Source organism: Pleurodeles waltl, chromosome 1_2, assembly GCF_031143425.1.
Source record: "Pleurodeles waltl isolate 20211129_DDA chromosome 1_2, aPleWal1.hap1.20221129, whole genome shotgun sequence".
Classification (NCBI taxonomy): Eukaryota; Metazoa; Chordata; class Amphibia; order Caudata; family Salamandridae; genus Pleurodeles; species Pleurodeles waltl.
In genome coordinates, this window is record NC_090437.1 from 50,814,403 (window position 1) to 50,830,083 (window position 15,681).

At 42.7% G+C, this 15,681-nt stretch overlaps 1 protein-coding gene across 3 annotated transcripts in view; it reads left to right on the forward strand.

Moving 5' to 3' along the window:
* The window catches only part of WDFY3 (WD repeat and FYVE domain containing 3), a 1,200,521-nt gene that overhangs the window by 469,371 nt on the left and 715,469 nt on the right, over positions 1-15,681 (forward strand). For 2 of the 3 annotated variants that reach the window (XM_069236246.1, XM_069236255.1), the window contains exon 15: positions 6,028-6,111. The exons of the other annotated variant lie outside the window; for it this stretch is intronic. In XM_069236246.1, coding sequence (XP_069092347.1) covers positions 6,028-6,111 — 84 coding nt within the window. The remainder of the gene's footprint in view (positions 1-6,027; positions 6,112-15,681) is intronic. 3 annotated transcript variants of the gene reach the window in all.

The following is a 15,681-nucleotide window of genomic DNA, read 5'->3' on the forward strand; positions in this document are numbered from 1 at the left end:
CTGCCAATAGGCCATGGCTTAACCCAAAAACTAGGTGACCGAGCCAAGGCACCGAAAAAGGGCATGCTGGTGTCGAAGTCATCCGACTCCGGTCGTGATACCGCCACACAGCAACCTCGGAGCCGAGACACCGGCTCCGAGACAATTCGGCGCAGAGACAGCCGCACCGAAGATGTTCGGCACCGAGATACCACGCCGAAATCAAAGAAATCTTCTTTGGAGCCTAAAAAGCCTACCGAAACGGTTTAGGTACCGAAAAAAGCCTCGGAAACGAAAATTAGTTCCTATACAGAGGAACAAGGACTAAACACCCAATTGCATAGATTTGGTGAAAAGCTTCAAACTGTAGAAACTGACTACACTCAAAGGAGGCTTCACATCCAGGAAGACACAGGGAAGATAACCACTCTTCCCCCAATCAAGATGAAAAGGAAACTTGTTTTCCAACAAGGGGACAAGCAACCACAAGCAAAGGTGGTAAAGAAAGTAATACCACCACCTTCTCCACCACAATCAACACATGCATCACCGGCGCAAACTCCATCACTAACGCATTCACCAGCTCATACCACAATGAGCCAGGATGATCCCGATGCATGGGACCTCTACGACGCCCCAGTGTCTGACAATAGTCCAGACTCATATCCAACTAAACCGTCACCACCTGAGGACAGTACATCATATGCACAGGTGGTCGCAAGGGCAGCCGAATTCCACAATGTCTCACTACATTCGGAACCTATTGAGGATGACTTTCTCTTTAACACCCTGTCCTCCACCCATAGCCAGTATCAAAGCCTTCCCATGCTCCCAGGAATGCTAAGGCACTCAAAACAAATATTTCAGGAGCCAGTTAAAGGCAGAGCCATAACTCCAAGGGTGGAGAAAAAATATAAGGCACCTCCCACAGACCCAATATTTATTACAACACAACTAACACCGGACTCAGTAGTTGTGGGGGCAGCTCGTAAAAGAGCCAACTCTCATACATCAGGCGACGCACCACCTCCAGACAAGGAGAGCCGCAAATTTGATGCAGCGGGAAAAAGAGTTGCAGCACAAGCAGCAAATCAGTGGCGTATCGCCAACTCGCAAGCACTCTTGGCAAGATACGACAGGGCTCATTGGGATGAAATGCAACATCTCATCGAACACCTTCCCGAGGAGTTCCAAACAAGAGCGCAACAAGTGGTGGAAGATGGACAAAGTATCTCGAACAATCAGATACGGTCTTCCATGGATGCAGCCGATACAGCTGCAAGGACAATAAACACTGCAGTCACAATACGGAGGCATGCTTGGCTGCGCACTTCTGGGTTCAAACCCGAAATCCAACAGGCTGTGCTCAATATGCCGTTTAATGAACAGCAATTGTTTGGGCCGGAGGTAGACACTGCCATTGAAAAACTAAAAAAGGACACTAATACAGCCAAAGCCATGGGCGCACTCTACTCCCCGCAGAGCAGAGGCACATTTCGGAAGACACCTTTTAGGGGAGGGTTTCGGGGTCAACCCACAGAAACCAACACTTCACAGACAAGACCACCTACCTACCAGGGTCAATATCAAAGGGGAGGTTTTCGGGGACAATATAAAGGAGACCAATTCCCAAGAAGCCGGGGAAAATTTCAAGGTCCCAAAACCCCTCAAAATAAACAGTGACTCACAAGTCACACAACCCCATCACACAACACCAGTGGGGGGAAGACTAAGCCAATTCTACGAATCTTGGGAAGAAATAACAACAGACACTTGGGTCTTAGCAATTATCCAACATGGCTATTGCATAGAATTTCACAAATTCCCTCCAAACGTCCCACCGAAAACACACAATATGTCAAAACAGCATATAGATCTTCTAGGACTAGAAGTTCAAGCATTACTACAAAAGGACGCAATAGAATTAGTACCAAGCCTACAGAAAAACACAGTTTACTCACTGTATTTTCTAATACCAAAGAAGGACAAAACTCTGAGACCAATACTAGATCTCAGAACACTAAATACCTACATCAAATCAGACCACTTTCACATGGTCACATTACAAGACGTAATCCCACTGCTCAAACAGCAAGACTACATGACAACATTAGACCTAAAGGATGCGTATTTCCACATACCGATACATCCTTCCCACAGGAAATACCTAAGGTTCGTATTCAAAGGAACACATTACCAATTCAAAGTGTTGCCATTCGGAATAACAACTGCGCCAAGAGTCTTTACAAAATGCCTGGCAGTAGTAGCTGCACATATCAGAAGGCAGCAGATACACGTGTTCCCTTACTTAGACGACTGGTTAATCAAGACCAACACGTTAACAAGGTGTTCACGTCAGTCAAAGTATGTCATACAGACCCTTCACAAGCTGGGTTTCTCCATCAACTATGCAAAGTCACACCTTTTGCCGTGTCAAACACAGCAATACTTAGGAGCGACAATCAACACAACAGAAGGGATAGCCACTCCAAGTCCACAAAGGGTTCAAACATTTCACAAGGTGATACAGGCCATGTATCCAACAGAAAAGATACAAGCAAAAATGGTATTAAAACTCCTAGGCATGATGTCTTCATGCATAGCCATTGTCCCAAACGCAAGATTGCACATGCGGCCCTTACAACAATGCCTAGCATCACAATGGTCACAGGCACAGGGTCAACTTCTAGATCTGGTGTTGATAGACCGCCAAACATACATCTCGCTTCTATGGTGGAACAGTACAAATTTAAACAAAGGGCGGCCTTTCCAAGACCCAGTGCCACAATACGTCATAACAACGGATGCTTCCATGACAGGGTGGGGAGCACACCTCAATCAACACAGCATCCAAGGACAATGGGACATACATCAAAGGAAGTTTCACATAAATCACTTAGAACTGTTAGCAGTATTTCTAGCGTTGAAAGCATTTCAACCCATGATAACCCACAAATACATTCTTGTCAAAACAGACAACATGACAACAATGTATTATTTAAACAAACAGGGGGGGACACACTCGACACAGTTGTGTCTCCTAACACAAAAAATATGGCATTGGGCAATTCACAACCACATTCGCCTAATAGCACAATTTATTCCAGGGATCCAGAACCAGCTAGCAGACAATCTCTCTCGGGATCACCAACAAGTCCACGAATGGGAAATTCACCCCCAAATACTGAACACTTACTTTCAAATTTGGAGAACACCTCAAATAGATCTATTTGCAACAAAAGAAAACGCAAAATGCCAAAACTTCGCATCCAGGTTCCCACACCATCAATCCCAAGGCAATGCTCTATGGATGAATTGGTCAGGGATATTTGCGTACGCTTTTCCCCCTCTCCCTCTCCTTCCATATCTAGTAAACAGATTGAGTCAAAACAAACTCAAACTCATACTAATAGCACCAACATGGGCAAGACAACCTTGGTATACAACACTACTAGAGCTGTCAGTAGTACCTCATGTCAAGCTACCCAACAGACCAGATCTGTTAACACAACACAAACAACAGATCAGGCATCCAAACCCAGCATCGCTGAATCTAGCAATTTGGCTCCTGAAATCCTAGAATTTGGACACTTAGACCTCACACAAGAGTGTATGGAGGTCATAAAACAAGCTAGAAAACCTTCCACTAGACACTGCTATGCAAATAAATGGAAAAGATTTGTTTGTTACTGCCATAATAATCAAATTCAACCATTGCACGCATCTCCAAAAGATGTAGTAGGATATTTACTACATTTGCAAAAATCAAATCTAGCTTTCTCTTCCATAAAGATACATCTCACCGCAATATCTGCTTACCTGCAGATTACTCATTCAACTTCCCTATTTAGAATACCTGTCATTAAAGCGTTTATGGAAGGCCTAAAGAGAATTATACCACCAAGGACACCACCTGTTCCTTCATGGAACCTCAACATTGTCTTAACAAGGCTCATGGGTCCACCTTTCGAACCCATGCATTCTTGTGAAATGCAATACTTAACGTGGAAAGTTGCATTTCTCATTGCCATCACATCTCTAAGAAGAGTGAGTGAGATTCAGGCATTTACCATACAAGAACCATTTATTCAAATACACATGAATAAGGTAGTTCTAAGAACAAATCCAAAATTCTTACCAAAGGTTATCTCACCGTTCCACTTAAATCAAACAGTAGAATTACCAGTGTTCTTCCCACAGCCAGATTCGGTAGCTGAAAGAGCACTACATACATTAGACATCAAGAGAGCACTAATGTACTACATTGACAGAACAAAACAAATTAGGAAGACAAAACAACTATTTATTGCCTTTCAAAAACCTCATACAGGAAATCCAATTTCAAAACAAGGCATTGCCAGGTGGATAGTTAAGTGTATTCAAGCCTGCTATCTTAAAGCAAAGAGAGAGCTGCCTATTACACCAAAGGCACACTCAACCAGAAAGAAAGGGGCTACCATGGCCTTTCTAGGAAATATTCCAATGAACGAAATATGTAAGGCAGCAACATGGTCTACGCCTCATACATTTACCAAGCACTACTGTGTAGATGTGTTAACTGCACAACAAGCCACAGTAGGTCAGGCTGTACTAAGAACATTATTTCAAACTACTTCAACTCCTACAGGCTGAACCACCGCTTTTGGGGAGATAACTGCTTTCTAGTCTATGCACAGCATGTGTATCTGCAGCTACACATGCCATCGAACGGAAAATGTCACTTACCCAGTGTACATCTGTTCGTGGCATGAGTCGCTGCAGATTCACATGCGCCCACCCGCCTCCCCGGGAGCCTGTAGCCGTTTAGAAGTAAATCTTAAACAATTGTACATTTGTAAATATATTACTTTAACCTTTATTATGTACATACGTATTCATTCCATTGCATGGGCACTATGACTAACATACACAACTCCTACCTCACCCTCTGCGGGGAAAACAATCTAACATGGAGTCGACGCCCATGCGCAATGGAACCGAAAGGGGAGGAGTCCCTCGGTCTTGTGACTCGAAAAGACTTCTTCGAAGAAAAACAACTTGTAACACTCCGAGCCCAACACCAGACGGCAGACTGTGCACAGCATGTGAATCTGCAGCGACTCATGCCACGAACAGATGTACACTGGGTAAGTGACATTTTCCATTTTCAACTACAGTCCAGTGCTCACTCCTGCTCCCTCAGGTTTCTCCCAGGCAATTGCTATCACAAAGTTCTCTACCTGCACACTAGTTGACAGCTTTATCTTAGCATAGAGGACTGATGGGGCGTACAGGAGCGCAATGTGAGGACAACGGTCGCCTACACTGCCCGCAGGAAGAGCAAGGAAAATAAAAACATTTCTGTGGTTGATGTCAGAGAGAAACTGTTTTTGAAGCTCTGTGTGCTACTCTGTGCCCAGTGGCTTGGTTGGCAATCCACATGACCTATGCATGGGGCCTGCTGTGCTTGTATTCAATAGAAGGCAGAGTTTTTAGCCAAGACCTTATGTTTGACCATTGTAGTCATCACACCAAGGCCAATCCTTCTAATCACAACTTGCTATGTAGTCTCAACCATTGAGAACGGATAGAGAACATTTCATGTTTAGAAAACAAATTGCTGTTTGTTTGTGTTAGTTGAATTCTGGTGTGAAGTCAGTTGCTGCTCATCTATTTTCATTGTGTAGCAATTCTTAATGTTTTAGCAGTAGCGCGCATGACTAACAAACTCTTCATTGATGGGAGCAACCTCTTGGTAAATGAATGTTCTGAACTTCTCAGGACCTGGGCAGAGGTGATTGTATGAAACACATCTTTCTTGTGTCCGCTGAGTTGGTTTGTGGCCTGGTTTATTCTTCAGTATGGGGGAATTTGAGTACCCAAATGCTTTGAGCTACTTACAGCTACATATTTGAACTCTTTGTCTTTGTGTTGTAGTTGGTGCATGCTCCTTGCAATGTTTCCTGTACTTCTTGCTAGTTCCGAAAATGTTCTTTGTACCTAACAAGCTTCTAGCTTCTTGTTCTCTTTCTAACCTCTTGATACCCCTCGTGTCTGTTTTGTCTGTAGTCATGCAGAACAGATCCCTCCATGCCTGACGCATGAAACAACGCTCCCCTCCCCTTGGGGAACACCAGCTCTGTCCAGGAAAAGGTACTGACAGTCTAACAGACCTTACTTGTTCGTACTCTTTCTTTTTCTCTTCCGCAAATTGCGTTTGTCTTTGTTTTCTTTTTCAATGTCACCTTTTCTCTGTTTGTGTGTGCTGTTTTGAACCTGTGTATGAGATTTTCACCACGAATCTGATCAGCTGTCACAAACAACTTTCTTTTTCCAAGTATACCTATTAGGAACGGCCCTCTATTTTTTTAATGTAACTGAAAATGCATAATACTGTTATGATGTAGGAACAGATCAATATCTGCTTCTCAAAAACATTTTTAATGATAACTTCATTACACTATTCTAAGTTATAACTTATTGTGCTGCTGAATAGCCACCAACCTTTGTTCAAGGCCAGTATGAATAAATATGATAAACTTCATTTAACAGTACCACCATTCTTTGTCAGTTGTCTTGTTCATCTTGTCTGTATTCTGTTCAAAGATCATTGCCTTTTTCGCACCTTAATACTCACAGATTTAGCTGTCTGTTCCAAGTGCTAACGAGAGCAATACAGGGTCTCGGCATATCATGGAGAGTTACACTACACCATTGACTTTACATATTATTGTTGGCTATCTCAGGGGTGTGGAATTGTCTAAAAAAAAATCTACTTGTCCATGGGATAGGTTGCTTCATAAATCTACTTGACCTGTAAGAAAAAAAAACTCCATTTTTCTCCTTTTGGTGCCATGTAGTGCAGCGACAAATTATGGCAGCAATCATTATATAAGAGCTGCGATAATAGCCTCTTGACTGTGCCAGGGCTTGTACTATTGTCGGGTTTGAATACTAGCGATTCCCTTATTTTGGCACCTTTTGGCAGAGCTACATCGTGAGGCTGGAGATGGGAGTAAGCAATAATTCTAGGGTTTGAATGCCCTTTTGAGTCTGTGAAAACCTGTTAATTTGCATGTACCAGCTCTTCTGTAATCTTTTCCCATATAGACAAAGGGTGGAAATTTACTCCTGACAAGGGCAGTAGTAAAACGTCTTCCAGGGTTGGGCAAAAGTGGTTGGAGGGAAAGTGAACTTGTAAACGCTCAAAAGATTTTCATATGACCAAATCTACACATGCATATTTGCTAATGTTCAAATGCAGTGCACAAATATTTTCTATGAGTACGATTTCCTGGCCTATGTCTGTAAAATCTTGTGAATTCATGAAAGCTGTAAATCTGCTCTAGTGCAATGACATATACTGTGTGTGCACGTTAGTGATTTTCTTTAAAGAATTGGGCTCATATTCGATTATCCATAACTTTTTATTTTCCTTAAAATTCTCTCTCTCCTCATTTATCAGCTGGCTTCACTGTGATTGACAGCGTTCTACTCTTTTACAAGGAGCATACTGCATGTAAAGTAGATTTGTCCAGTGCCCTGAACTACAGAGGAAAGGTGTGCTTTTTAAGACCAAAAATATTTTTGCTTTTTGCCAATGTTTGTTATGATGGTGAGGGCCCAGCAACTCCCATAACAATAAAGCTCTACAAAAAGCATGTTAAAACAAGACACGCATTGACAAAAAACAAAAGGCTGACCATTAGTGTCTATGTCCATGTTTATTTTCATGTTTCCCATAATTTTGTTGGAATTGGTTACACTGATTTTTCCATTATCAATATTTTTTGGGAAATCTGGCTTGCATCACCCGTTTTACTGGATGATGCTTCAAAGAAATGGTACCTAAATTTCACAGTAGTTTAGCAAAACTTTTTTTTCGTAGTTGAATTTTTTTGTGAATATTTTATTTTGAAAGCAAAGAACCACCATTCCTGCTTTCAAGCTTCTGCAAATATTTGCATGTAACCAGAGAGCATGGTGGGAGCATTATATGTAGCTTCATATTGCTAAACCTTGCAAATGTCTGTACACATTTTTTTTTACTGGAACCACTGTTCGTAGCGCAGTCCAAGCTTACAACATTTTTTATTAGTGTGTTCACCCTAATAATAAAGACTTTCCATTAATTAACCATAAATACAAGTTCGAACAGCATTAATGTATGGGCACAAATATTACCTTAACTGCCGACAATTCCCTTCCTTGATCCATAATGTGGTTACTGTAAACTGGCAGCAAAGTGTTTGTGCTGCACAGGGTTGGGCCTACTTGTCACAAGGAAAAAATAAACATGAAAACTTCTTGTCCTTGACCCCAAACAATATGTCCTGGGTGTGAGGCTGTAGGAATTCCACAAGTTATGTTTGAAATTTGCATTAAGGAAAATGTCTTGAAATTTCGCATTACGTGATTTCAGGTATTTTTCACATGTAAGAAAGACACTGGCATTTTCAGAAAATGTATCTGAGAAATGTTATAACTGCACCAGTCTCCTACCAATGTATTGTGTGGCTTGTTATGCAAGGTATGTTCTTATCTAAAAAAAAAAAGTTATGTAAAACCACTTTTTCCCCATATGTGTAATTTTGTTAAATGTTCATGAAATTACCAGATTTTGACTGACCTGGGTGTATTTACATTGCTGAATCTGTTTGAATGGATGGGTGCCAGTTCCCATTCTTGTCGGAATTGTGCCACAGCTGTTGTGTTATTGTAGAGCTTATTTTGCATTTGTCACACAAACCTTGTTTGATAACTACTCTGGGCTTTATTCCAGAATATATGTGCTGCATGTTTGTTAGGGCGGAATATGCGTTGTTTGAGGAGGTTTCAGCAATACTAGAAACCCTGTTCTAATAATGGCACTTTTTAGGTTTTGCCTGCACGTGCTTGCGAAATCTATTGTGATAAATAAAATCCTAATAAAAAGGGTTTTAAGCCTGGCCACACATTGCTTACCAATGGTAGCTTTGCTGGTCACTCGTTTTTCTGCTTGTCACTGGTCAGCAGCAGCTTCTCATATCATTTCCTGTCTTCTTTCCTCGGCTTCAGCTGTTCCGTGGTGCTTGGATGAAGTACTGTTTCCGGCGGTGGCTAGCGGCTGGCCCCATGCTTTTGACAAACTTTTATTTTTACTTTCTTTTCCACCTGCGGTACGTCTACATATTAGTAACCCCTTGTTCAAGATCACACCAGCGCCTGTCTGTCATGTGGCAGTTTCCCAACAACGTACAAACAAGTCTTTTAATTTCCCTCTTAAGAGGGTTATTTTACAATAACACACACAATTTTCTGTGTCAGATTTTGAGGAATTAAAAAAACAAAAATAAAACAAGAGATGTCTCTTCCAGCGGCTCAGGGAGGAGTCCCGACCAGCCCTCAACATCTCAGATGTTTGTCTGGGCCTTTGGGATCGATCTGTAGTGCCTCATTAGACCCGGCTGCCCTTACTACAGCACATAGAAGATCGACATGGCGCTTAAGATGTTGATTTTCTCTTTAGACATTAATTAAGATGGATAGTTGGACTCTTCAGAAGAAGGGTGTTTGTTGGTTGCTTGTGTGTAAGAGCCCCTTAGTCGGCAGTGGGGCAACCACCCTACCCCCACAACCTCTACTTACAAAGAAGAGCTGCACAAGAGAACTTTTAGCAGCCTGTGTTGGCGGCACTGGAGACAGTTGTCTCGAAGCAAAGCCATCATGGAGCTGAGGAGGGCGACCCTAATTCCCCTATGGGGCTTGCTCCTAATCCAGATTGTTTCTATATCTAATTTTGCACTTATGTATGAAGTGTCTTTCAGGTGAGAGTGTTTTGTTTGTAGTCATGCCTGGAAGGTGGTTAAGAGTTCGGTAGAGGAGTGAGAGACACTTTTTTACTTACACTTTTAAAATTCTTTTATGTCTTGGGGATTTTACTTTCTTACCTTTTTGATTATCTTTTTATTTTACTTTTTTGTTTTTCGAAGTTTTACCTTTAACTTACATCCTTGGTCGCTAGTGTAAGTTTGAAAAACAATACCTGACTAAAGACTTATTCCAATTTGTAACCCGTCCTGAGTGGCATAGTTATTTCGACCTAGCGCAAGTGTGCAAAAAGGTAAAATAGCTCAATGGGTTTAGCATCTGCTTTGGCAATATAAGGGACCCGCAGTATACAGTTCAAGTTCCAGCAGGATCGACTGAGCCTTTCTACCTTTAGGGGAGGGGAATATGAAAGCTACTGAGATAGCTATACAGTATGTTACAGCGGTTGGAGGTGCTTCACTTTGTGGTGTGCACTATATGCATGGTTTATTACCACTTAAAACCTAAAATATGTATTGTATATCATGACACAATATATGTGCTGACATCAGTAAGGGTCCGCGCTTGTCAGAACTATTCGGAAAGTATGAAGCCTGTTGCTGTTCACAAATATGAGAAGGGGGGGGGGATTTGTTACACTTTACACAATATTCAAGAGCCTTCCACTGGGATAATATTTCAAGGGCCAACGTGTGGGCTGTTGCGTATATTTTTAGGTGGACTATTTAATCCAGCTCTGTCACCCGCATCTAGACTATTGTGTCCAGCCTCAGGAAACATCTGAAATGCAGTGCCTGTCTTGGCAGTGCACATGGGCAGTGTTGTGCCTGTTTGGGAGCACAGTGCCACCTTATAGGTCCTCATCCTGTGTATTACTGTAGAGGCTACCTAATGTATTTTGTCCATTTGTGATGTGCGCAGTCCCAAGGTGCGCATCTGGAGCACTGAGTCCACTTTCAAGGTCCACATAAGGAGTTAGGTGAGCAGATCTGAAGTGCACATCAAGAATATTATGTAACCTTAGTGAGTTCTTGGGTCAACGCTCAACCTCCAAGCAGGTTGGGGTGCTGAAAGCAGAGAATTGTAATTGTATTTATGTAGCACTTACTATCCCTAACAAGGCATTGAAGTGCTTAAATACACTCACAAACAGCCTAGACAGGCACAGTCATGTAGTGAATCCGGGTAAACAAGAATAAAACTGAAAACCTGATAGGGAAATGGGCTCCTGAGCAGCCCAGTGGCCCCTGGAGCTCTACGAAGGACTTGTTTGAGCAAGTGGCAGTGTGGCCACTTAGAAGCCCTGATCTCAAGCTTTTGATAACAGTGCCACAGTTTACAACGCGGCTATCTCGACTGTCCTACAGTGGGCTAATTAGTAGCGGGGAACCACAGTATGGTGGCGATTACAGACAATGGGAGGGGCATGAAAAGACAAGGGCAGAGGCTTTAAAGTTTAAACTGGGAAGGGGGTGAAATCCAGCAGAATAGGAGAATGGAGAAACGAGAGGACACTGCAGAGTTTAATGTTATTCATAATATTAGCAGGCATGGAGTTCTCGCGAGAGACACCACCCCTCACCCAATGTTGCTAGAGTAGATTGACCACCTGGCATTGAGGCAAATTCTAGACAGGACTGTAAAAAATTCAGGACAAAAATTCAGGACAAAGGGTCAAAATTCAGGACAAAAATTAAAGAACAAACGTCATTTTTACAGACACAGCCAAGAAAGGCCATGCCTCACTATGTTGTCAGGGCATTTATTTACTCATTTTTAACATAGAACTATTTATTCACTGTGGTCTTTTTGTGATGGCCTCCTGGTATGCTACATTCAGGTGTCACATAACGTCCTTGTTCAATAGTAAATTAATGCCCTTCAGCACTGTGTCAAGGCCATCACCCCTACCAAAATCTACCCAATCTTTCTTGAACAGAAAGTAACAGAAAATTTTGATTGTTTCTGAACATTTTAAAACCTCTGGCAAACAGTTTGTGAAAAAATTAAGGTAACTAACCTTATGCTAGTTTAAACAAATTGAACAAAAACATCTGGCTCACCCCAACCGCCCATGGACTTTCAACCTAAAACAAATTTTATGAGGCAGGGCAGATGGTGTGGGCGACAGTCTCACATCCAATGTCAGGATGTGAGGTACCCATAACTTGTCTGTAGTCCCACAGCACTAGAGTGTATGCCTGGGACTCTACATTTATCTCAGAAATGGGAGCCCAGAATACCAATCAAAGATAATAAAAGAGGATGATGAATTCGAGATGAAATGGGAGATCCATGGCAAGTGATTCAGAGGGTTGTTGCTAAGAACTGGATAAATAAGGCAGAGAAGAACAAGGTGGGACAATTCCTAAAATCAGACAGGATGGGTCTACCAAGACTATCGAAAGGTATAGGGTACCTGGGGAGTTGTCTCTGCACACAGGAGAGAAACAGAAGAGGCACTGTCAAGTGGTTGAACAAGCCACACCCATCCACCTTGGCAAACTCTTCTGGTGCAATGGTCCACTGTTAATGCTTGTGAAGCGTGAGCAGGGGCCAGACCCCTTGTAAGGTTGTGCAAGGCAATTGCCTGCTTTGTCCATGTTTTTAAATGGTTTTGAAATTGAGCAAAAGCCAAACTAGTGATCTGGGTTATCCCGAAGTGTCAAGTACACATAGAATCTTCCAAATATTTGGGATGTAAATTGCACAAACAAAATGTAAAAATGGTAAATGTAATTAGTGTTTCTTAAACATATGGCACTGTTTTCCCCTTTATATACAATTAGATCTCAGATTGAACTGGGAACCAGTTACCTTTTGATACCCAGTGATTAATATCTACCATTCTCCCACTGACTTGCAGGATGGACATCTCAGAAGAGCGTCCCGGTCCCTCCAATTCCAGTTTACTTTTTGGTCTTCTGCTTTTTGTAGTGGGCCACGTGGCACTAGTGAAGATGGTGTGCTACCCCAATGCTAGTATTATTTTGCAAACCTTCCCATGCTCATCCTTCATTCCTCCTTCAGACATGCCACACATGTGATTTGGTCACCGCAGTGCAGTCGGGTAGCACTTTCCACTCTGAAGCTACCCGTGACTGCGGGTGGATTAGGCCTTCTGGACTTAAAATGCTATTATTCAGCTGCACAGACTCAATGGGTGTCTCCCTGGCTTTCTGCCAACCTCCCTGCATGAGATGGGGTTTATAAGTAAAGACTTTTAAGGAAGGCTTAATGCACTGCTCATTGTTTCCTACCGACCATTCTACGGATCACCATCCAGGGTTATGATACACCGCTTTCTCTTGCCTTGCTAGAACCTGTAAACTCACTGAAACGAAGAAACCCTCTGCTCCTGCACTACCGTTTATGCAACAATCTTGCGGGATACTGGGGTTAGGAAAGAGTGTTTTCTATCACATGACAACATTTAAATAAACTTCAGAATATATCAGAATTGGGAGTACAAATAAAGCACATTTTTGTTAATTCTGAACTGTGCTGGAAACAAATACCTTTTTATGATTAAAACAAATCATTGCATTAGGCGATGCAAGTTCCACACATCATCATCTGTGCACAGTATAGTTTGATTTGAAAAACTGTATGTCTGTGCAATTGTGATGGTCATTTCAATCAAAAGTGTGTTGTCTGTAATGGCAATGTTTTACCACACCATGCATACTCCAGTCCACTCTGCTGCACTCCACACCACTGCACCCTGCTCTGTATCACTCCACATTACACCACTCCATGCCACTGCCCTCTTCTCCATTCTGAACCACTCCACATTATGCCACTGCACTCTATGCTACTTCACACTATGCCTCTACTCTACTCTGTACCACTCTGCTCTATGCGAATGCACATTATGCTCCACCACTGCACTCGGCACCTCTGCATGCTATACCACTCCAGGCTAAGCGACAGCAATCTAGTCCGCACAACTCCACTGGGTGCCACGCTGCAACACTGCACTATATGCCACTGCACTCTAGGCTAATACACTCTATGCTAGTGCACTTTATTCTGTAACATTCAACTCTATGCCCCTGAACTCTTCATCAATATACTGTACGTCACTCTAATTTACTCTGCACCTCTGCACTCTGTGCCACGGCACTCTACACCACTTTACTCTATGCCATCACACTATGCCACTCTATGCAACTCCACTCTACTATGCCCCTCTCCACTCTAAGCCACTTCACTCTACTGTGAAACCACTCTGTGCCACTGAATTATTTGCCACTGCACTCTACCCTGCACATCTCCACTCTATGCAAGTGCACTCTACTCTGAAACAATCTATTCTATGCCACTGCACTCTACGCCACTCTGACCACTGTACTCTTGTTCAATGCACTCCACTCTGCAACACTGCACTGGCCGCCATTATACTCTACACCACTCTTCCCTGTACTATTACATTCTGCACCAATACACTCCATTCCACTGCACTCTATGCCACCCTACTCTGCCCCATGCCACTCTATGCCACTGCACTCTACGCCAGTGCACTCTAAACAACTGCACTATATGCCACTGCACTCTACTTTGCACCACTGTACTCTATGCCACTGTTCTCTGTACCACTCTACACCACTTGCACTGACTCTACTCTGCAACACTGCAATCTACACCACTCTACTCTGTACTACTGTATTGTATGCCACTGCACTGTGTATCACTGCACTCTACGTACTCTGCACTACTCTACGATACTCCGCTCTCCACCACTAAACTCTATGCCACATGAGTCTACTCTGCACTCTGACACTGCACCACTCTGTATTACTGCACTCTCTGACACTTTATTGTATGCCTCTCTACTCCACTGCACTCTATGCTACTCTACCCCATGCCACTCTGTGCCACTGCACTCTGCGCCAATGCACTCTAAACAACTGCACTGCACTGTACGCCACTGCTCTGTGCCGCTCTACTCCACATCACTGCACTGACACTCTACTTTGCACTCTCCACCACTGTACTGTACACCAATCTACTCTATACTACTGCACTCTACGCCACTGCACTCTATTCTGCATCACTCCACTCTACGCAACTGCAGTTTACAGCACTGTAGTCTACACTGCACTGCACCACTCAACGCTACTCCACTCTATGCCACGCAAGTCTACTCTACACTACTGCTCTCTAGTCCACTCTACTCCACTGCACTCTAGTCCACTCTACTCCACTGCACTCTAGTCCACTCTACTCTGTCCCACACCACTCTATGCCACTGAGCTCTAAATCATTGCACTCTAAGAATTTGTACTCTACACCACTGCTCCTATGCCACTTTACTCCACACCATGGAGTGCCGCTAAGTCATGCCACTAACTTTTAGCCATGCTGAACAGTAGCCAATCTGGTGATTAACATGGCTTCAACACATTGGCAAAGTCAATAACTCTTGCGTAGGCGAGACCTATTGGCTTTGCCAATGTTTGTTACTGCTATGAGGTACCGAGGACCCTGAAAGAACTTGGAATGTGTAAGTCCTTATTTTAAAGATGCATTTGACGCCTCATCAGGGGTAGTAAGGGCTATATAAATACAATTACATCATAATAAAGGCTGCTACAAAATGTGCAAATACATTTCGTTTACATTTTTTAAAAAGTGCTTCTCAAATACAGATTTGAATAATGTACAGTTTATACCTAGTACTAATATTTTTTTTTATAACACTCCATTAAAACCACACACTTCACAGCTCACCTTGGAACACCATTACTGTACCTATCTAAAAGAAAATATATTTGTCATCAGAAAGCTTCAAGTGACTCTTTTGATTAAAGTCAGTGCAGGTTTTCAAGCCCCTTTGCATTTGCAGATTTTCCAGTTACGCACATTTGCATTTCTTTAGGGAAGGGGACCCCCTGGCAAGAAGGCCTGTTT